General features: G+C 43.3%; 1 protein-coding gene across 1 annotated transcript in view; it reads right to left on the bottom strand.

Moving 5' to 3' along the window:
* Nucleotides 1-223: 223 nt before the first annotated feature.
* Nucleotides 224-22,799, bottom strand: part of LOC109867354 (multiple C2 and transmembrane domain-containing protein 2) — a 40,905-nt gene continuing 18,329 nt past the window's right edge. Inside the window, exons 18-23 of the mRNA XM_020456475.2 lie at nucleotides 15,034-15,153; nucleotides 13,934-13,975; nucleotides 9,001-9,110; nucleotides 8,703-8,812; nucleotides 4,145-4,242; nucleotides 224-1,893 (exon numbers count right to left, since the gene is read on the bottom strand). Coding sequence (XP_020312064.1) covers nucleotides 1,834-1,893; nucleotides 4,145-4,242; nucleotides 8,703-8,812; nucleotides 9,001-9,110; nucleotides 13,934-13,975; nucleotides 15,034-15,153 — 540 coding nt within the window. The 3' untranslated portion in view covers nucleotides 224-1,833. The remainder of the gene's footprint in view (nucleotides 1,894-4,144; nucleotides 4,243-8,702; nucleotides 8,813-9,000; nucleotides 9,111-13,933; nucleotides 13,976-15,033; nucleotides 15,154-22,799) is intronic.

Genomic DNA, 22,799 nt, shown 5'->3' with positions numbered 1-22,799 from the left:
ACTGGGATGCTCAGCACACCAATCAGCTAGAACAAACTTCCAGTGCTGGGGTCCAGGGCTCGCCTCAGCCAAAACTCTGCTCAAACTAGGGCTATTTTTAAGTGTTCCTTGTTTATTTATTTACTCTTTCTTTGAATGAGCAGATCTGAGAACACACCAACTAAACAATAAGTTATTTCAAAGGCCTACTGTGTGGAGATCCAATGACAAAAAGGACTCTAAGAACTCTGATAACATGTTATATGATTAAAGTTCCACTGGTACATGAGCAAGAAATACTCCATAAGGATTTTATCCAATATGTGCATAGTCTGGAAATGTCATGAGGAATTGATTTCCCATTAAAAAGAGATTGTAATTTGTCAAAGGCAATGAAAGAGCCAGTTAATGTAGGCCCATCAAGGATAAAACTGTTTGAAAATCATCACATTCAAATCTAATACATATAAGATCTAAAACAATCTTCTAAACACACCAATAATCATCTCTAAGTAACATCACATCAATGTTTGAGGCTAATCGTTGTGAATAATTTGAAGATGCCTCAAAGCAAACCGTGAAAGACCCTCTGAGGATTATGTCTGATGGAGTAGGGAGCATATGTTACTCTTCCAGGAACTCCATCATGGAGAGAAAGACTATCCCCTGTGTGTAGCCAACATTTGGTAGTTGAGGTGATTTTAGTGGAAACGTGAAGCATTAAGTGCTGAAGATGAAGAGTACTCTCTGTGAGATGAGCGCCCGCTCATTTGGACCCTGTTATTGTGAGAAGGCAACAAAAGCACTGCATTAGCCACTGCGCCGGACCGACATACAGGGCTTTGATGTGAGCTCGGTAACCAAGGCACAGCGGTGGCCGATGCATGAGCTCTGTTCCAATGGGTGTGTTGTGTAATCAGATGTATTTACTGTGTATTCAGGGAGAGAAGTGGTGTGATCCATTCCCAGTGCAGTTAGGAAGAAAATCATTGTGGAGCAACTACAGTTTGAGATTGGATTTTTCGAGGTTTAACAATTCATCACATTTTCATTTGAGAATGGACAAATAAGAAAGACATCAAAACAGGAAACGTGAGAAGTTGCACTAGAGTATCAAAGTTACATATGTCTAACTTTCCTTTGAATCGGTTCAGAAAATCTATTCTTCATAATACAAAATATTTGATCAAAGGGATTGTACAGAGTTGATTTTACAAATTAAAATAATGATATGCACCTTGAATATAAAAAGGCTTTGTAGTAAACAGTTATGAGCATCGGCCTACATAAAAAGAGAACCATAAAAATACAAAATTAATGCCTGTAATACTTTACCTAAAGTCTATATTTGAGAGATCAATTTAAATTGGTAGGAATGTACAATGCACAAAGTATGAAATGGATTTAGCACACCCACAGTATTACATATACCAATTTGCCCTTATATGAAAATAAAATGTAAATGATTCAAAGCATTGCAGCGGTTCAGTTATACTACTCAAACCAATAAAAGCCAAACAGCAGAGGTCTGAGTTAAACCAAACTTTCTAGCTCTCATTCTTTTTCTAAAATGCATGAATGGATGCGGGCAGACGGCGTCTCTGGCTCTGTGATTGACAGCTCCATGTGCTGCCTCCCTAGCCGGTGCAGTGCACAGCCCCTGTCAGGGGGGTGGCAGACACACAAACGGGAGAGCGGCTGACTGCACCCCCACAGCAGGGGGCACGGGAGAGGGGGGAGCAGGCGGTGAGGGGTCGCAGGTTCTGCTGGCACTGGAGCGTTGCCATCGTAGCGGACTGGGCCGTGCCATTTTCAAAAGGAGCCCGGGCCTTTCATCCAGCATGTCCGAGGGGCTTACCTTCTCCTCCGTGGCGGGCTCTGGACGCTGGGCGCTCTCAGCTCGCTGTACTGCACCTGTAAAAACAAACAGGAGTTTGGTCGGAGGCAGGTAATCTGAGCTCAGTGGAGCGCACGGTAATGGCTCCCCCGAGGAGAGCTGGTGCAGGGGAAAGCGAGGCGGGCTTGCCTGTAATGAATCATTTTTTAAACACAGGAGCAGAGGGGATTAATCACAGGGAGGAAGGATTTGAGAAGTCAAGGGTTCCGTACCAGCGCACTCCCCCCTCCTCTGCCACAATCGCAATATTAGAAGCAGACATCAACTGTTGAGAAGACCTGCCAGTGAGGGAGTTGTAAAACTGCATAATCGCTCATTGCAAGTTGTGTCCTTTCGGAGAAAACTTTGTACGAAGCCAAGAATAGCCTCAGCCAGGGGTTTCTTAACTAGAGTAGCAACTGGCATCAATGGGATGTCGAATTTTACATGCTTCAATGGGAACTAAAAGTTGACTTTGATTTCATCCAAGAAAAGAGACCTGCCACTTTGACATTTTAACTTTAAACCCCAGTTTCCTTTCAGTTATGTTTGCAGAATTATGCTCAACATCAAAGATTTCAGCTTTACACAGATTCCTACACGTCCAAACATATTTGTAACAGAAATCAAGGCTGAAAGTCTAGAATTAAACTTCCAAATTGGAACTTACTATGGCCAATGGTTGAAAAACGAAGTATCTAAAATATCTTTGTCCAATTTTGTAGTCTCTACTGAAAGTAACAGGCCCCAAAAATGAATCAAAACAACCATAATGCGAAACCAATTGATAGTTGGAAAAAGATTAAAAAACTTGACAAAATGAAGTTTGAAGAAAAATTGCTTTCAAAAGCATTTTTGTTGTTGCTACAACAATAACATGGTTCTGTTGAATCAAGGTAGAGAATCCATACTAATTACCAAACCCTGATTATTAGAATGGGAGATGGAATGAATGAGGGAACAAAGTGACTGCCGTCTGCATCAGAACATGAAACTGTTAGAACTAACAGATGCTTCTTATTTCAGGACAGACAAGCTCCTGTCAGAAGTCCCGGTTTGGGGGGGCTTTGTAGATTTGCACAGGCACTAATTGCCAAGTAATTTTGCTGTGAGACAGGAGCCTGTATCCAGCCTTTGTAATATGGCTAGACTGTGTCCATACCTCGGCCTATCTAAGGGTTGGAGTTCTAAGGTAATAACTATTGTTATGGTTCTTGTCTTTGTCTTGTTCGGCAGGTTATTATTCACAAAACTTTATCTACTGATGAGTCATTATGAATGTTTTGTTTTGGTATGTACCCACCATCCATGACATAGTTCATCTGTAAACTAGACTAAAAAGTATTGTCCCAATGGAGTCATTTTTAAAACTTTAACAATGTGTCACATAAAAGATGTGAGACATAAAATATGGCAAAACTAAATGTATTCATCTTGTTGTTTTGCCAACTTTACTCAGCCAAAAAAAATCACATAGGCTTCTCTCCAACATCACTGAACATTTGGCAATAACTCTCAGAGTGACAACATCAAGGGGACAGTGGAGAAAGAGACTGGGGTTCATTGTCTTTCTAGATCCAGACAGTCACGTATCCTAGCTGAATACTGTTTGTGGAGCACTGTACCTGGGAGAGGAAGGCACTGTTTGCTGCTCCGTTTCCTGCCCACACTCAGCCTCTCTCAGTCAGAGAACAGAACAGAGAGAGAACAGGATGAACACCCAGTACCACGTACCCCGACAGCACCCTGCCCTGGCAGCTATCTGCTACCAGCCCTGTGATGTAACGGCAAATGACATATCAGCCATGGCTAATATATGATCACATATGACAGCCAGCAGGATGGCTGGGTCTCACGACTACATTAATTGACTCCCCCACCCTGATGTGGCGGGGGCCACGTCAGAGTGTCTAAGCTGACACAGAGCTGGTCACACTAGCCACAGACAACCACAGACGTCAGGGGCCCTCCGCCGGCCCCTGGCCCAATCACAGGCCCCGACGCCACAGCGCTTTTATCACAGAGACAAAACTGCTAATCAGGGACGAGGCTGGAGCGATATGGCGGAGGACAGATCAGAGCAGACCCCATCCAGGCAACGGGGCAACTGAATCAAACCACCGCCAGAAATAATTGGGCCAGGGGTGCTTTAAACGCGTGAGTTCATTAATAATCAAACAAAGCCAGAGGATATATTTCCACAACACTTGAGAATTCTGTTAGAGCAAATAATGCAGATATCTTCAGGGAATTCCCTACCTCTATGTGTATGTGAAATTGAACCTTTACCTTTTGAACATCAGAAGGCACCCTCTTGAGGAAATCCAGTATTTCATTATTGTCAATGGCATACGGGTTGCGTAGCTTCTTGGTAAATTTGTTAACGCCTGTGAAAACAAGGACACATTAATAAATAAAGGTGTCAGCGAGACCTGCATATTTTTACAAGGAGAAAACAATTTTGCGACCCCATCCCTAGCTCTTTCACCGCTGTATGAGAAATTGCACCTTGTGATGGTATTAAATTGATCCCCTGGAACTAAATTGAATCTGTATATCAATAAGATGGTGGGGTTGTATGGACAGAGCATTGATATGTATCATCATAATAATACACTACATGATCAAAAGTCTGCTCATGGAGTCTACATATGGAGTTGGTTTCCCCTTTGCTGCTATAACAGCCTCCACTCTTCTTAGGAAGGCTATCCACTATATGTTGGAACATTGCTGCTGGGACTTGCTTCCATGCAGCCACAACAAGCACTGATGTTGGGCGATTAGGCTTGGCTCGCAGTCGGCGTTCCAGTTCATTCCAAAGGTTGTTTGATGGGGTTGAGGTCCAGGCTCTGTGCAGGCCACACCGATCTGGACAAACCATTTCTGTATGGATCTTGCTTTGTGCACAGGTTGTCATACTAAAACAGGAAACGGCCTTCCTCAAACTGTTGCGACGAAGTTGGAATCACATAATCGTCTAGAATGTAATTGTATGCTGTAGCGTTAAGATCTCTGTTCACTTGAATTAAGGGGCTTGCCCGACCCATGAAAAGCAGCCCCAGACCATTGTTCCTCCTCCACCAAACTTTACAGTTGGCACTATGCATTCGTGGCAGGTAGCGTTCTCCTAGTATCCACCAAACCCAGATTCGTCCGTTGGACTGCCAGATGGTGAAGCGTGATACTCACTCCAGAGAACACTTTTCCACTGAGTCCATTGGTGGCAAGCTTTACACCAACTCCAGCCGACGCTTGGCATTGCGCATGGTGATCTTAGGCTTGTGGGCGGCTGCACGGCCATGGACATATTTTTTCTTTCTTTTTTTGAATTTTACCCCTTTTTCTCCCCAATTTCGTGGTATCCAATTGTTGTAGTAGCTACTATCTTGTCTCATCGATACAACTCCCGTAAGGGCTCGGGAGAGACGAAGGTTGAAAGTCATGCGTCCTCCGATACACAACCCAACCAAGCCGAACTGCTTCTTAACACAGCGTGCATCCAACCCGGAAGCCAGCCGCACCAATGCGCCGGAGGAAACACCGTGCACCCGGCCACCTTGGTTAGCGCACACTGCGCCCAGCCCGCCACAGGAGTCGCTGGTGCGCGATGTGACAAGGACACCCCTACCGACCAAGCCCTCCCTAACCCGGGCGACGCTAGGCCAATTGTGCGTCGCCCCACGGACCTCCCGGTCTCGGCCGGTTACGACAGAGCCTGGGCGCGAACCCAGGGACTCTGATGGCACAGCTGGCGCTGCAGTACAGTGCCCTTAACCACTGCCCCACCCGGGAGGCCCTAATGGAAAACAATTTCATGAAGCTCCCGACGAACAGTTCTTGTGCTGATGTTGCTTCCAGAGGCAGTTTGGAACGCGGTAGTGAGTGTTGGAACCGAGGACAGGTGCTTTTTACACGCTATGCGCTTCAGCACTCGCCGGTCCTGTTCTGTGAGCTTGTGTGGCCTACCATTTCGTGGCTAAGCCGTTGTTGCTACTAGATGTTTCCACTTCACAATAACAGCACTTACGGTTGACCTGGGCAGCTCTAACAGGACAGAAATTTAACAAACTGACTTGTTGGAAAGGTGGCATCCTATGACGGTGCCACGTTGAAAGTCACTGAGCTCTTCAGTAAGGCCATTCTACTGGAGATTGCATGGCGGTGTGCTTGATTTTATTCAGCTGTCCGCAACAGGTGTGGCTGAAATTGACTAATTCAAAAGGGTGTCCACATACTTTTGTATATGTCGTGTATACAGTGCCAGTCAAAAGTTTGAACACACCTACTCATTCAAGGGTTTTTCTTTATTTTACTATTTTCTACATTGCAGAATAATAGTGAAAACATCAAAACAATAAAATAGCACATATGGAATCATAAAGTAACTAAAAAAAGTGTATTTTATATTTGAGATACTTCAAAGTAGCCACCCTTTGCCTTGATGACAGGTTTGAACACTCTTGGCATTCTCTCAACCAGATTCATGAGGTAGTCAGTGGAAATGCATTTCAATTAACAGGTGTGCCTTGTAAAAAAGTTGATTTATTTCCTTCTTAATGTGTTTGAGCCAATCAGTTGTGTTGTGACAAGGTAGGGGTGGTATACAGACAATAGCCCTACTTGGTAAAAGACCAACTCCATATTATTTCAAGAACAGCTCAAATAAGCAAAGGGAATCACAGTCCATCATTACTTTAAGACATGAATGTCAGTCAATGCAGAAAACAACTTTGAAAGTTTCTGCAGTCGCAAAAACCATCAAGCGATATGATGAAACTGGCCCTCATGAGGACAGCCACGGGAAAGGAAGACCCCGAGTTACCTCTGCTGCAGAGGATAAGTTCATTAGAGTTGACTGCACCTCAGAAATTGCAGCCCAAATGCTTCAGAGTTCCAGTAACAGACACATCTCAACATCAATTGTTCAGAGGAGACTGTGTGAATCAGGCCTTCATGGTCGAACTGCTGCAAAGAAACCACTACTAAAGGACACCAATAAGAAGAGAGACTTGTTTGGGCCAAGAAACACGAGCAGTGGACATTAGACCGGTGAAAATGTGTCCTTTGGTCTGAGTCCAAAATTGAGATTTTAGGTTCCAACCGCTGTCTTTGTGAGACGCAGAGTAGGTGAATGGATGATCTCTGCATGTGTGGTTCTTACCGTGAAGCATGGAGGAAGAGGTGTGATGGTATGGAGGTGCTTTGCTGGTGACACTGTCTGTGATTTATTTAGAATTTAAGGCACCCTTAACCAGAATGGCTACCACAGCATTCTGCAGCGATATGCCATCCCATCTGGTTTGCGCTTAGTGGGACTATCATTTGTTATTCAACAGGACAATGACCCAACACACCTCCAGGCTGTGTAAGGGCTATTTGACCAAGAAGGTGAGTGATGGAATGCTGCATCACAAGACCTGCCTCCACAATCACCCGACCTCAACCCAATTGATATGGTATGGGATGTGTTGGACCGCAGAGTGAAGGACAAGCAGCCAACAAGTGCTCTGCATATGTGGGAACTCCTTCAAGAATTTTGGAAAAGCATTCCAGGTGAAGCTGGTTGAGAGAAAACCAAGAGTGCAAAGCTGTCATCAAGGCAAAGGGTGGCTACTTTGAAGAATCTAAAATATATTTAGAATTGTTTAACAATTCTTTGGTTATAACATTATTCCATGTGTTATTTCATAGTTTTGATGTCTTCACTATTATTCTACAATGTAGAAAATAGTAAAAATAAAGAAAAACCCTTGAATGAGTACTGTAGGCATGTCCAAACTTTTGACTGGTATTGTATGTTGGCAGCTCAACAGTACAGAGAATGCTGTAATGCAGGCAGCAGGTGCACAGTAACACAAACATCCATGAGAGCTTTTGAACAGAGCCTGGTGGCTGACTGCAGAACATACATTTCAGTCCGTGTCCAAGGGCGACTCAGGTCCTCTGAGTACACATACAGTACTAAAGCCCGGAGCAGAGATTACCAATCTCCCTTCCCCCTATCACCACTCCACCCCCAACCACCTTTTCATATTAGTCAAACAACCAAAACATTTCTTCTGTTTCCATTCAAATAAAGTTTATTCTTTATCTAATTTTCTAAACTGTTATTTCCACCCATTTGGTTGCATTCCACACTCTTTCCAGAAAGCAAACAAATACCTCTAGGTTCTAATGAGACCATATATTCACTGCTAGCTACATCGCTTACCTCGACGTGTACACAAAGAACCTAAGGACCTAAATGTGTGCAGATGACATGAAAGGCTTGCGTTACAACCAGAGATGGGGGTTAACTGGGGAGTCAGGAGAGTGTATCAGTGCTGTTGTTTGATATGATTTTGGTATTGATTGTGTTGGAGGCAGTGTGGAAGTACAGTTAGTTGTGGGCTAACAGCTGGAGGAGGAGTGTCTGTTTCCCTCTGACCGCTGAGACGACTGTCTTCCTCTGTAGGACTGGAGCAGATAATGAGGGTTTACACCAGGAGCCTACACTGCCCAAGGACATCCTGTTTTATATACAGCATGATGCTCTCTGCCTTGCCGCTCGGCTTTGTTTTCTCACAGACCCTGAGCCTAGCCTCAGACTGGTCTGCTTACATCCCCCACTGAGTGAGCTCTGAGCACAATGGGCCTCTGCAGCTAGCAGTCTGAGCTCTGGGCATTACAGAGATGTGAGGATGGCTGTATGTTCAAATGACTTCAATGAAGAACACGTTATAATGATAATGGATATAAGTGCTATTCCCTGTAATTGTCTTCTTACAACAATGTTTGGCAGAAGGGGAAGCTATCTATTCCAAAATACAGTATTTTTTATTCAAATAATGGTGTATATTTGACTTACCCCATATCAAGATAACGTAGCGCAGTGGGATGTAGTATAATGTTGCTGTTGCCACAAAGAGAACCAAGCAGGCCAGGCAGGACAGGAAGGGCACAGACCAGTTGAATGTGCTGTGGATGAAATATTACATCAAATCAAGTCAGAATATCATTATGACTAAGAGGATACAAGATACTGCACAATCAATAATGTAGTTGCTAGCCAAAGCCGTATACACCCACTGTTACAGAGAATATTGAACTCCAGTATACTGTAATGTGTTATGAAACATTTCCAAAACTTTAAATGTAAAACCTACTTCTTGACTCTTTCCCCGATGCATGCGATTTCATCCAAAATGTTTTGGACAGTGATGACGATCTCCTGGACCATATGGATTTTGTCCATCAGTCCCTTTTTCCCTGATTCCTAAAAACACAAAGGCACTGATGAGGTCTACTGTGCTGCATGTCAATTGTTTGAGGAAGCAGACAAAGCCCAGTTTATCTCTGCTGTGCTATCATGAGTAATTGATCTATTGAATAGCCTATAATGAGCAAACGATGTCTCTTCAGACTATGCTTTTGAAAATGAGGCAGATTCAATGTTGAAAAGCTGTCATGAGGATGACTGAGATTTTCACTTTTGTCTGCCACAAACAATGGAAGTACTCTACATCTAAAACACAGATTAAATGGAGGATGAGAAAGACATAAAATGGCCATCAGTAATCAGGCAGCAGGCCAGATGACCCAGACAGGAAGAGCAGACAGAGGATGTATGGTGCAACTTGTAAGGGAGTCCAATCCCACAAGTCTCCATACAGCGGGTTTGGACTTGTTCTGCCTGTGCTATCCCACCCACCTCTATACTCAGTCTGTTTGTCGGTCTGTCCTCACACCTCTCTGTGTGTGTGAGGGAGAAGTGGCTCAGCCACCCCAGAGCGCAGGGTTGTAATCATTGGATGTATTCTCACTCATATACAACTCTCATATCATGTGAATGGACTACGGCAATGTCCACCTTCATCACCAACAAAGTGTATATATAGTGTTATAGTGTTCATTTTGTATTGATATACAAATATCACAGTGCAAACATTGTGATATGATACAGACATCTTATATAGACCAGATGGCCATGGTATGGGAAGGTGTCAGTCAATTTCAGTGTGTGTGTGGGGGGGAGAGATATTCTCAGGCTTGTCTTGAGTTGAATTAGACATGATCAGATGAGTGCTGCTAACAGCAGAGGAGAAGCAGCGCTGGGAAGCTTTCCAGAAGGAGAGGCTGGAGATGATAACACCAGTAATGCAAGCTAAAGAGGGCTGAGAAGACTCACATCAAAAGGAGGACATAATGACAGGAATGATGACAGAGAAGAGCGAGGGAGAGAGAGGGGAGGTATCTGATGGAGTCTAACAGGAGGCTTGAGGATGTCTATATGTTTGTGTTAGAAGGCAGTTCCAGCCCCAGCCTGGGCTCAGTGACAGTGTCCAGACAGAATGCTTTTATCAGAGTCTCATGAGGCAGCCCCTGGGAAAACACACTGTCCGCCAGGCAGCACAGAGCAGCGAGACTCCCCACTGTCAGTCCCCAGTCTCCTCCACAACAACCACAGGAAGAGAGCAATTCCCACGAGGCTGCTGGAAATATCTCAAATATGCTCTCTCAGAGATCCTTGAAGAGATTATTATCCCATAGTATGATACAATAGAGAGAGGGATAGTACTGAAGCCTATCATCCTATAGAATAGATTACTATCCCATAGTGTCATACAAAAGAGGGAAGGATAGTACTGAAGACTATCATCCTATGTATCATAGTTTTATAGAAGAGAAACAGTCTGCAGCGAGACAAAAAAAAACTCCAACCTCAGTCTAATGTGAATGCAGAATGCGTATCATTTACTTCACATTAGGTGTTAATTTAGCTCTTTCTCCTGAGCTCTGAGTCACAGCAGAGGAAACTGTTTGTGCCTGCTAAAAAGCCATTAAGATCCATGTCTGTGTGCTCCTGATGGACAGAGAGCTGCGCACGGGGAAATGAGAGCTCACTGGATAGCCTCATCAGTTAGAGATATGAAAGGGAATCTGAGCCTATCTAAAATTGATTAAGGCCCCCTAAACATGAATTAGGATTCAAATCTGATAAAGTCTGATATGAACTCTTATTTAGAACAGATAGGACTGTGTGCACAAGGTAGATGTAGCCAAAGATGACTTAGGTGAAGAAAGATAAACAATAAGAATAAGAATAATTGAGGTTTCATTGAAAAAAAAAAGAATCCAAATGATATGTACTTTAAAGTACGCATCAATAAGCTCTCATGATTATCACCTTTCATCTCCCTTGAAGTCCTCCATCTCCTTTAGTGATGAGCATTGGAAGTCCTCTACTACATCACTCATTTGATGATATTATTTATCTTCGTTCATTTTCCCTTTTAGCCGCCTACAAAATTGTTCTGTGCTGCTGGTAAACAAAAATAAATAAAATGGCTTCCTTTGAAGTGAAAGGGATGGGTATACTGGTGGGGAAGGACCACATAAATCATAAATGTGTACTGATTAGGAAACCTGTGTCAAATCATATTCTCATTTCAGATCAAATTGTAAAAGCTATACCTTTTAAAGGGAACAGATTTGATCTCCTGCACAAAGGTAAATAGAAAATGTGGTTTCACAGGCATGTGGGGCATAATAATCTGCTGAAAAAAAAAGTTAATTTAACATTGCTTTAATTTGAATAAATGGAACCAAATTTGAATATTCATTCAAAGCTTGACTGAATATTTTCTAGTGACTTATTCCACAAAGAAGAGAAACGTTAATCTTAATGTAAAACACCTGTGATTTTGACGTGGATTCTTTTATGATATTAAAACGAGCTAACAAACAAATGGATACACAAACAAATGTGTGAGGAGTGAGCAGCTCCCAGAGGCAGTGCGTGATACATACCTCCCATAATGCACATTACTGACTATGACATCAGCAGTCTGTCTAGCTGGTGTGCTGAAGGTGACCCAGTGGTGACTAGGGTCTGAGGGGGTAAGGGAAAGCACCCCTTCAGCTCAGTCTGTCACCCCCTCAACCCACCTACCCAACCCCCTGCTCCCCTGGGCAGTGCTTGAGGAGCAACACTCCCCCCTATTTACCCTGGACCAGCCATACCAGCCAGGGGCCATAGAAGACCTGTTTTATCTTCTCTGTTCATTGTGGTGGAGATCTATGGGCTTGTTTTGCTTTTCTAGTTTTTTTAAAATGTTATTTAATAAATATTGTCCATCTACACAATTGATACCTAAGGCCAAAGGGAAGTCACTTTGGCCACACATCATTTGTAAGCTGTCTTTTTCCCTGAGGACAGATTTGTTCAGAGAGAGAGATCTGTTGTGTATTATCCTGATGTAACGTAGCCGGGCCTTTCGTCTCCCTTTAACGTCATGCTCTCACATTCCAACTGCTCTATCGGAAGTTTACATATCTCCTTCCTCCAGGGGAAAACAGGGAAAAAACATTTGCGTGGCAATGGTAACCTTCTCAGAGGGAATAGCCTTTATTCACTTCTTAGCGAAAAGACTACAATAAAAAAATAGTGCGTTTGAAGTCATGAAATTTAACACTGATCACTCTTTAACCCCAAATAGTTTGAAAGAGCACTTTGATATGAAGTGTAAAGCTACATTGCTTGGTCTGTTTGCCTGATATCACATTTAAGTGACAGCAAAACCATAACACGACTTTCAAATAAGCCACTTTAAATTAAAGCTGACATCTTAAAACAAACACAGGCAACTGCTTAATTAGTCAATGAAAGCAGATATTTCATTTTCACAGAGTGTGAATGGGCTTAGTGGGCTCACGTTAAACCTTTCAGAGAGGACTTCAAGGAACAAGAATGATTTGGTTTAAGCCGTTACACTGAGCTCCACAACACATGGACATGTATTTGGAAAAATCTACTCCCTGCTTTTTAAAAACATACTTATTTTTTAATCTAAAGGAGAAAACAAACAGAGAATAAAAATACAAAAAAGCCAAATCATTGAGGATGAGTGAAATTATAAAGACCTGCTACTAATGATCCTATTCTGTAGTAGAAGTATTAAAAGCAACAAAAGCAGCACATCCTCATTCACTATTCATACAAACACACAATTGTCATATCATTACCGTTTGTTTGGGGACTGGGTTGTCTTTTCTAAGCTATGATTACAAACGCAGTGTAACTAAGTGTAAGCTGTATTCTGTGTATGCACACATACCATGAATTAGCCTGTGCTTTCAGACAGGATTTGGAGGACAGGCCTGTTTTTTAGCAGAGGTTGTTCCTCTCCGTAGATGATGGTAGCCCCCGGTCATCACAACAGAATATATTAAGCACATTATGGATATGATTCCTGGGCCCAGGCGCACTGCAGAGGGGTCATTGCTTGGAGGCTTTGCAGCAGCTCCACACTTCCCCACTTCTCCACCATAAAGCAATAATACACATCCCATTAACTCTTGTCTCTCCTAACCAAAATGAAGGGAAATGTCTAGATAAGAGGAACAAGGAGGAAAAGACATGACACTTTTGTCTTCTTCTTTTGGTGTGGGCAGCAGTGGAGGATGTTGGGAGGAGCTATAGGAGGATGGGCTCATTGTAATGGCTGGAATGGAATACATTGAACGTCCACTGGTGGACAGGCATTCAAATAATTGTTTTGGTATTATCAAGTTCAGATGAACAATTATAAATAAGGCCTCATTATGAATATAGAGATCCAATTGTTTAAGCGACTGATAATCTTGATAGAACACTAAGTACATGCTCTTAGCCTCATTTGTTATTGTAGGGAAAAGGTTAGTATCATAGTAACCATCCCATTTAGAAAAGTCTAGTGAGAAAATCTTCACTCGCTGCTAATATCTCCAACGACAGACAAACGTCAATTAATGATGCAGTTTAGCGTAGATTTGGAGTTTAAAAGGGCTGGGACACTGCGGCAGAGCACATTTGTAGTGATACTGAATACTCAATGAAATAGACTGCAGGTGCTGAAGGAAATGTGTTTGTTCACATGCTATTACTGTTTACCTACAGTCTGTCCTCATTTTGAATGCATGAAATGTTCTCTTCTTGGGTAAAGACAAGCTTCTGAGAAAGGATTTCCAGTGGAACTATGCAAAAGTCCCAACTAGAACTTGTACAGCTGGCATACAGAATATACTATAGAATAGTCCAAAATTAAGGAAATAAAATACCTTCTCATCTTCCTCCTCATCATCGGTCATGTTCATGTTCACCTACAAGAGAATGGAGAGAGGTAGTGCGTTTTCAAATGGACAAGGACACATGCGGGCACTGGAGCATTTTGAACAAACACCTAGTAATGAAATTCTGCTCTAGTACATATACCCCTATTGGGAGAGGCCTGTTTCCATAGAGACGGCATCACAGGGGTGACCTCACACAAAAGGAGAGGTGAAAGAGGGCCTTCCTCACAAGAGCACTGTCACAGCAAAGCAATCTAATTTCTTCACAACATAAACACAACAGAAAAACAGAAAGAGGAAAAAAACATTTAATTTGGATGCTGTTGCCTAGATCCCTTTACATCAAGTCATCCCTGACCCCTGCGTGGTGCACACTGTGACATTGCCTGGGAACAGGGTTGTGTTACTGCCGGGCACAGGGTCACAGAGAGGTGAAAGAGGCTCCACACTGGATATGAGGGTGAATCCAGGCTTTAACATTTCCCGGGGACTGCATCTTTGCCAGCAGCCTCAAACAATCAGTGAGCTAGGGTTGGGGATGGATACGTTGCTGCAGGGAGGGGATGTTTGCAGGCCAAGGCCCCGGCCGTCGAGATGGCTTACAACACAGTGAAATTGGAGGGCATTGAGAAGTGTGAACAGCATTAACCTTTACAGACATGGCTAGGGGAGACTTGATTTCCATAACCTAGGCTTTGATACAGAGGAGATAGCCATGTCATCTTGAGAATGTACTCAATGCACTTTGTCTACAACAGTATCTACACAACATCAATAGAATGTTGTATGCTGAAATAATACTGTATTGGTATCAACATGGTAAAAAAAAAATACATATATTTTTTATTAATACATTTAGCAAAAATGATGCTAAGGGCATACTCTTGTCACGCCCTGATCTGTTTCACCTGTCCCTGTGATTGTCTCCACCCCCTCCAGGTGTCGCTTATTTTCCCCAGTGTATTTATCCCTATGTTTCCTGTCTCTCTGTCCAGTGAGTGGGCCAGGAGAAACATGAAGAGCTGCTGTGACATGTGTAGTATAGACCAGAGCTGTATGGAGTACAGTACAGTATAGGAGACACTCACCAAGTCCTGATTGCTGCTGATCCTCTCTGTGGTGATCTGGAAGTAGTTCCAGCCAATGAGCAGCAGCAGGAAGAGAGGCAGCATGAAGAGCTCCCAGGCCCACACCGTCACTATGAATATCTGGAAGGACAGGAAGGACAGGGTGGGAGAGGGGGAGACTCATGAACAACACGGATACAGCAGGGCGGGTGGCACTGCCCTCATACTCATGGCACTGCCCTCATTCATGGGCCAGAACTCAAGCCCAGACATCACGGACACAATGTTGTCCTCCTCCCACATCCCAGCATTCACCACTCAAAACAAACAATGGGTTTACCCACCACCCAAGCCCCATGAACAACACAGCAGACTGCAAAGCTATGCCACGACACTATACAGCAGGGTACCCCAACTGGCGGCCTAAGTTTTCTGAGCACAATGTTTTTTTCATTGTTGGACATAAAAGACTGTAAAAACACCAGCAAATCAGCTTCAAGGTATTCCCACGCATAACAGAGAGATATGTGATCATATACAAATGTAAGCAATGTTTGAAATATTATGTTCCAGTCAAATATTATATCTGTTTTGGCTTCTTGTGATCAATTTGCAGTCTACAAATGATTTGTAATTATGTTCTGGTCCCCTGACCATCCGCACAAGAAAACAAATTGTCCTGCGGCTGAATTTAGTTGATGATCACTGCTATACAGCATCAGAGCCCCCTCTTAGTGGCTGGGAAGTAAGAGACCTTTGGGAAGGATTTTTAATATTCCAAAATCCAATTTATTTACAGAGATAACATGTGCTGGCAGTGTCCCTTTCTGCAGAACAGAACGTCTGACAAGGGTAGGCTGTCTCTTATACAGCATATCTAACCCTCTTAGATCGGGAAGCATTTGGGCTGTCTGACTGTGACAAGGCGCATATGGCAACTGGAGGAGCATTTGCAACGTTTACCTCTCCACAGCGATGATAGTGAGAAAAGCCAAGACCCCTGGTAGAAATAAGATGGATCACACTGAATGAGTAAATCCCTCATAATTCTGCAAAGGAGCGGCGCTAAGAACAGCGAACAACACCCACTGCACTTCACAGCAGAGCACTAATTGGACGGCTGCATTTAAACCCATTTAGTGACAGCCTAATGAGTCTGGCTCTAGCTGGAATTATCCACTATGTGTGAGGAGCGCACTAGCCAGTTGACGTGAAGAAATAAAAAAAAAGTCCTCCAAATTTAGTTAAAATCTATTACTGGGTAACACTTGGCGTAGACATTCATTTTACCCATTTCTGGCATTTAAATTTTTTTGTAATGGATATACGCCATTCTATAAATCAAATAACATTTGATTTGTCACGTGCGCGTGTAGACCTTACCATGAAATGCTTCCTTACAAGCCTTTAACCAACAATGCAGTTAAGAAAATAAGAGTTAAGAAAATATAAAATAAACTAAAGTTTCAAAAAGTAACACAATGAAATAACGTGGCTTTATACAGGGGATATTGATACCGAGTCAATGTGCGGGGGTACAGGTTAGTCAAGGTAATTTAAGTAATATGTACAAGTACTGTAGGTAGGGGTAAAGTGACTATGCAAAGATAATAAACAGCGAGTAGCAGCAGCGTAAAAAAAGGGGGTCTATGCAAATAGTCCGGGTAGCCATTTGATTAGTTGTTGGCTTGGGGGTAGAAGCTGTTAAGCAGCCTTTTGGCCCTAGACTTGGTACTCCCGTACTGCTTGCCGTGCGGTAGCAGAGAGAACAGTCTATGACTTGTGTGCCTGGAATCTTTGACAATTTTTAGGGCCTTCCTCTTACACCACCTGGTATAGAGGTCCTGGGTGGCAGGAAGCTGGGCCCCAGTGATGTACTGGGCTGTACGCACTACCCTCTGTAGTGCCTTGCGATCGGAGGCCGAGCAGTTGCCATACCAGGCGGTGATGCAACCAGTCAGGATGCTCTTGATGGTGCAGCTGTAGAACATTTTGAGGATCAGGGGACCATACCAAAACGTTTCAGTCTCCTGAGGGGGAATAGGCTTTGTCATGCCCTCTTCACGACTGTCTTGGTGTATTTGGACCATAATAGTTTGTTGGTGATGTGAACTCCAAGGAACTTGAAGCTGTGTTGTTGCCTACCCTTACCACCTGGGGATAAAATACAATTTAATCTTTGAAAGGTTCAAAAACTCCTCTTTTCTTAAACTTTGTTTTCATGAGAGGAAGAACTTAACCAAAAGGTTGAAAGAAAACAAACCTAGTAACTTAGAACACCCAATGAAATGAGAATTGGGATGCCTGCACTCCAATAGCTCTCACTACAATAGCATGCTGTGCAGTCTGAGTGTGGACTGCTGGGGGCTTGTTACAGTAACAATATGTTTGACTTAGTCCTGAGACAGGATGTGAACCAGTGGGGCCTTCAGGCCTCCATTTGAGCCCTGTAAACAGCAGACTGGTCTTGTCATATCAGCCTGTCTCCAGCCCTACTGGCTCTGGGGCAGTCTACCTACTGCCACACAAGGCCTAGGTTCAATGGATTCAAACTGCCACCAGGGAAACGTGAACCATGAGTAATGCTGTAAACACTGGGCCCTCACAGCCCTAGGCTTCGTTCAATAATGTCTGAGTAATGTGAAGTGTAGGAACAAGCAGAAACACGGTGGGATAACCAAGATGTGAAGACCTAATATGAACAATATGTTACTGTAATTTCTCCATAACAAATTAGTTGAATTATGCAGCGACAACTAACACTGGTGGGAAAACCTAAAGGTAAAAAATGAATATGCATGATGTGTGGAGGTAGCTTCAAAATGTCTCCTTTAGGTTATGAATAACCTACGTCATATGTTGTCACCTCTATTCGCATGAGGCTATTCTAAAGCGACACTGTTTTCAACCCACAGGAATTCAGCAGGCTGGCAGACAGGTAGCCTGTCATATCCAGAGTTTTCCCTTTAAAATAAAAAGTAAGGAATAAAATTTGCCTGGAAACTGACATGAGCCCAGCAGGAATGTTGAACCCCCTTGCCCTCCCTGCAAAAGCTGCTACATAAACCACTAAAGTCTAATTGCCTGGTCTCTGTCTTCCTGTGCGAGTCAACAGAGGGAACCAATTCATTTCCTCCCAGGGAGCCGGCAGAGAGAATCTGTCACAGGTATTCATAATCGCCCACTAATGCAAATTTCAGCTCACCGCGCTCTGGCTTGGTGGACAAGATAAAAGCCTAGAGAAATACAATGCCTTTTGTATAAACTGAGCGCCTAAATGAGAGTATAAACCAAAACTGTCAGAAATATCTTCTCAATTCCTCCCTCTCGGTTTTTAAACACTAATACAAATTTGACTGTGAACATCTGGGAAAGCCTCTCGGATTCCTTCGCTCAGGCGCGCAGAGCTGCCTCTTAGCCGTCAGATATCCCTCATTAATGAGCAGAGGTATATTTTTCCTCCTGTCTCCTCACATTCTCTGCTGCTTGTGTGAAATGGAGATGGAACTAATTCCCCGCTAAGTGGTTTATGTTTTATTAGCGCCGAGCGTGAGTGATTAAAGGACGGTGTGGACAAAGTGCAACCTGTCAGGCTTAAGTGTAAATTTATATTGAAAATAATCCACCTTTTAATTGGCCTCAAAGTTGGGCTATATTTCATTTCGGTCTTGAGAGCCTTCCTACCGTATTTTCTATCCCGCTACAAATTACACATGACAACAGGAACCTTAATGTCCAAAATACTACAACACTAATATGTTACATGAGCGGTAAAGCAGTCATTTATTTCACCAAAAGGACATAAAGCAACAAACAGAAAGCAGGGAAGCTAATAATTAATGATCTACCTGAAAGGTACGTTTCCACACAGCAGAAATGGATAATGAACGACTTGTAATTGAACAATTGTTAGTATGTCTGGGAGGAGTGTCTTTCATGTAGAAAACCTCCCTTGACAAACACCATTTAGCTGAAAAATGCCTGCATGATAATGCATGCATGGGGTGTCTAGGGGGAAAATAATGAATTAATAAAACTATTAGCGCGCGGTGGAGTAGGTGATGGAGATGTACTCTCCTTAGCCACCTGTAAGCGCCTGGAGAAGGACCGACCCTGGGCAGCGCCACTCTGCCAGCGGGGTTAACAACAGGCTGACAGATTTGTTTTATAGTGCCATTAATATGATTCCAGTAAATGCATTCTGCGCCTTCTCATGCAGATCCCCTGGCCAGCAGAATCCAGCACCTAATAATAAAGCACTCAGCGATTAAAAGTGTGAATAAAATAACTCTTAAAGCTGAGCAAGCATGGCAGCTCACACCACCCACACTCTCCCAGGAGGGGGAGAAGGGACCGCAGCAGGAACAAAAGGACAAAGATGCCCTCTCCAAGAGTTTCTACCATCCTGCAAATTGATTAATGGGAGAGAGGCCCAGTCTACCAACCCAGACTACTGACTGACAGACTTTAACACTAGACAGGAGGTCTGCCAAACCCGGCATGTCTACACAGCTTCATGTAAACATATACCACAGTATATACTGCATATGCCAACTAATGAAATGTGATGATATAGAGAATTATATTTAATCCTACAATTATTACCAATAGCGTATCACTCATTAACCTGACATTACGCATTCGTTAAAGAGGACACAGTAATTACAAATACAATACTACTGTAAACAGCTCTAATGGGAAATATTTTCTCTTCTGTGTTCATCTCATATTTATCCGTGGTTGCGCTTGGAAAGCTACTGTGGCTAAGAGAAAAACTGAGCAGAGAGTGAGAGGAGAGAAGAAAGCCAACCAGCATTATGGCGGTCAGTCAGTGGGGATGTGGATGGATGCCAGATTACATGAACATAGCTGAATAAGTTTAACAAGGCTGACTACAGGCTCCAGGGGTGTGTGTGTGTGTGTGTGTGTGTGTGTGTGTGTGTGTGTGTGTGTGTGTGTGTGTGTGTGTGTGTGTGTGTGTGTGTGTGTGTGTGTGTGTGTGTGTGTGTGTGTGTGTGTGTGTGTGTGTGTGTGTGTGTGTGTGTGTGTGTGCGTGCGTGGGACAGATCAAAATACCAAAACGTTAAAGGGGGAAAAACATAATATAGATGTACTTTTCTGGGTGAAATCAAGGGCAGGAGGAGTAATCTGCATTGTTTCCTCAATTAAAATACAAAAAAAAATAGATTTATAATAAATCAAAGGCCCCCACTGGCCAGGCTGGAACAGAGAGTCTGGTTGAGGGCTAATGTTGGGGATGCTACTCGGCGGCAGGCTTTAAAGCATGCGTAAACCCCGAGCAATGAGACATGTAATTTGTGGTGAGCTCGGGCCAATACGGGGACAGGCTTTCAGGGGGTGTCGGAGGCAGAGAGGAAGTAGATGAGATTTCTCTGCAGGGCAGGTAGAGTGTGTGGGCAGCCATGGTGCTCGGAGCTAACGCTGAATAAATATTTCAAATATGCTCAGCTCAAGTCTTATCGACTAGGGAGAGCGAGAGCGAAAAAGAGGGAGAGAAAAGAGAGAGATGCTGCATTCTACTGAGAGCGATAAAGGGGAAATCTCATCTCCCTCTTGAGCATGACCATATCAGCTGTAGAAGCTCCACAAAAGAATGTATACACAGTTCACACAAATAAACTATTGGTATACATAGAAGAGTTTCTGATAATCCATGGCCATATCCTTTTTTTTTTTAAGGAACTCTTGTTTTACTTACTACAGTGGCTTGTAAGTAGTGTATGCCATGGAACAACAGTAAATCTAACAATAAATTAATATCTAAACTCCATCAATTTGAATCAAATTCTAATTTGGAAATGAATTCAATATTTATGAATCTAATTTAGTTTATCTGAATAATGATTAATAAAACAAGGAAATTGAAGGTTTCCAAATCAATTAATGTTAGCTAAGAAAATTCTGCGGCTAGTTAGGTGCCAGTACTACAGTACAGTAGTAATAGTGGGCTCTTTATCAAAGGGAAGGGAAGACAAGAGAAGAGCGGCAGGGTATTAGCATTAGCTTGCAGGCCTGGTGTTAGCCGTTGTCTCCCTGCCTGTCTGACACATGCCAAGGCTGGAGCATATCTGGAGGCAGGGTGGAGTGAGGCTGGACCAGGGTTGGACCAGGGTGGTCAGCAGGGGCCCCGTGGTGCCTGTCAGTGGTGGCCACTCCGACCCCAAGCTCCAGCACTGGCCACAAGTGTTTAATCCGTGTCGGGAGCGTTAACACTGAGCGACCTCCTGGGTGACAGATCCGCCATGCGAGCCTTTTCCCCCCGAGGAGGTGGGGAGGGAGGGAGTGGCGTGGACTCTATTTCCCTTCCCTCCCTGTCAGCTCGACTCACAGACACATTAGCGTGCCGGGGCCGAATCCTGCCCAGTCACAGCAACACACAGGGGCGGTCAGGTCGCAGGCTCTGCAGCAGCCGCCTGGGGAGGTGTGTCCTCTATGACTGGGAAGGTGGTGAGCGTGTTAGAGGCAGTCATTATGATACAGCACACACCACGGGGCCAAAGAGCTCTATTTTCATGTCATTCAACAAATGTAAACGCCTGGAGTTTGCTAAATGGCGTTGGCACTTGGATTGGAACTGGTGCTCTGGTAGGACGACATGAAAATAAAGCTCTTTGGCCATGAACAGCAGTGGTGCGTTTTGCGTCGAAATAAAGTTGTATATGCAGAAAATAGCCCCATAATTACTGTAAAATATGGTGGTGGAGCTTTGATGTTTGCTTCCACTGGTCCTGAGGCCCTTTTTAAGGTCAACGACATCATGACCTTTACCCAGTACCAGGACATGTATGCCAAAAATATGGTTTCCTCTGCCAGGAGGCTGAAACTTGGCCGCAAGTAGATATTTCAGCAAGACAATAACCCCAAGCACACATCAAAATCCCCCCCAAAATGTTAATTGACCACAAAATTCAACATTTTGCAATGGCCATCTCAGTCTCCGGACTTCAACCCCATTGAAAACCAGTGGTTTAAATGAAACAGGGCTGTCCATAAGCAGAGACGAAGGATATCAAGGATCTGGAAAGATTCTGTATGGAGGAAGATCCCTCCCAATGTGTTCTCCAATCTGATAAAACATTTTAGAAAAAGGCTCAGGGTAGTCATCCTCGCGAGGTCAGGTGTTGAAAACAGGGGTGCTAATAATTTTACCCCTATCTTTTTGAGAGAATACATTTCTCAGAGCATTTGTATTATTAAGTTGCTTGAGCATAGAGCATCAGTATTTGTATTTTATTTATTTTATACATTCTTTTTTTGCTAAGGGTGCCAATAATTTTGGACCTGACTGTAAAACCGCTACAGACACACAGACAAAGCACCACGGCGGATGCACCAACACAGAGGCCTGCAGTGTTAATCACAGCAACATCATCTGGCTTGTTTATCCTCTTTCATGCCACTTTGTCATATTTCAAAAAGTTTATGAAAATGAATATATTTCACAATACAAGCCAATGAATTATTAAAATAAACTTGCATATAACATTTATTATTTTGCAGGAAATATGTTATTTTAGCTCTCTAATTGAAAGAGGACAACTGCCTGCCAGAGAAAGGCTCTCTGTATTATAAGAGGAAGCATCTCAAGGTTACCAGCTAGCCCCAAGAGCTGTCAACTGACACACTGCAATCCACAATGGCGACTCAATAACAACAATACAGATTATTTTTTTTAAAGAAGGCATCGCTTAATGTTTCCAGATACTAATATCCTACTCTTTAATAATTAATACATCTCAGACTACTTTCTAAATCATGCACACACA

This window comes from Oncorhynchus kisutch, linkage group LG22 (assembly GCF_002021735.2).
Source record: "Oncorhynchus kisutch isolate 150728-3 linkage group LG22, Okis_V2, whole genome shotgun sequence".
NCBI lineage: Eukaryota > Metazoa > Chordata > Actinopteri > Salmoniformes > Salmonidae > Oncorhynchus > Oncorhynchus kisutch.
The sequence above is the reverse complement of the archived record's forward strand: the minus strand, read 5'-3'. Positions and strand labels throughout refer to the sequence as shown.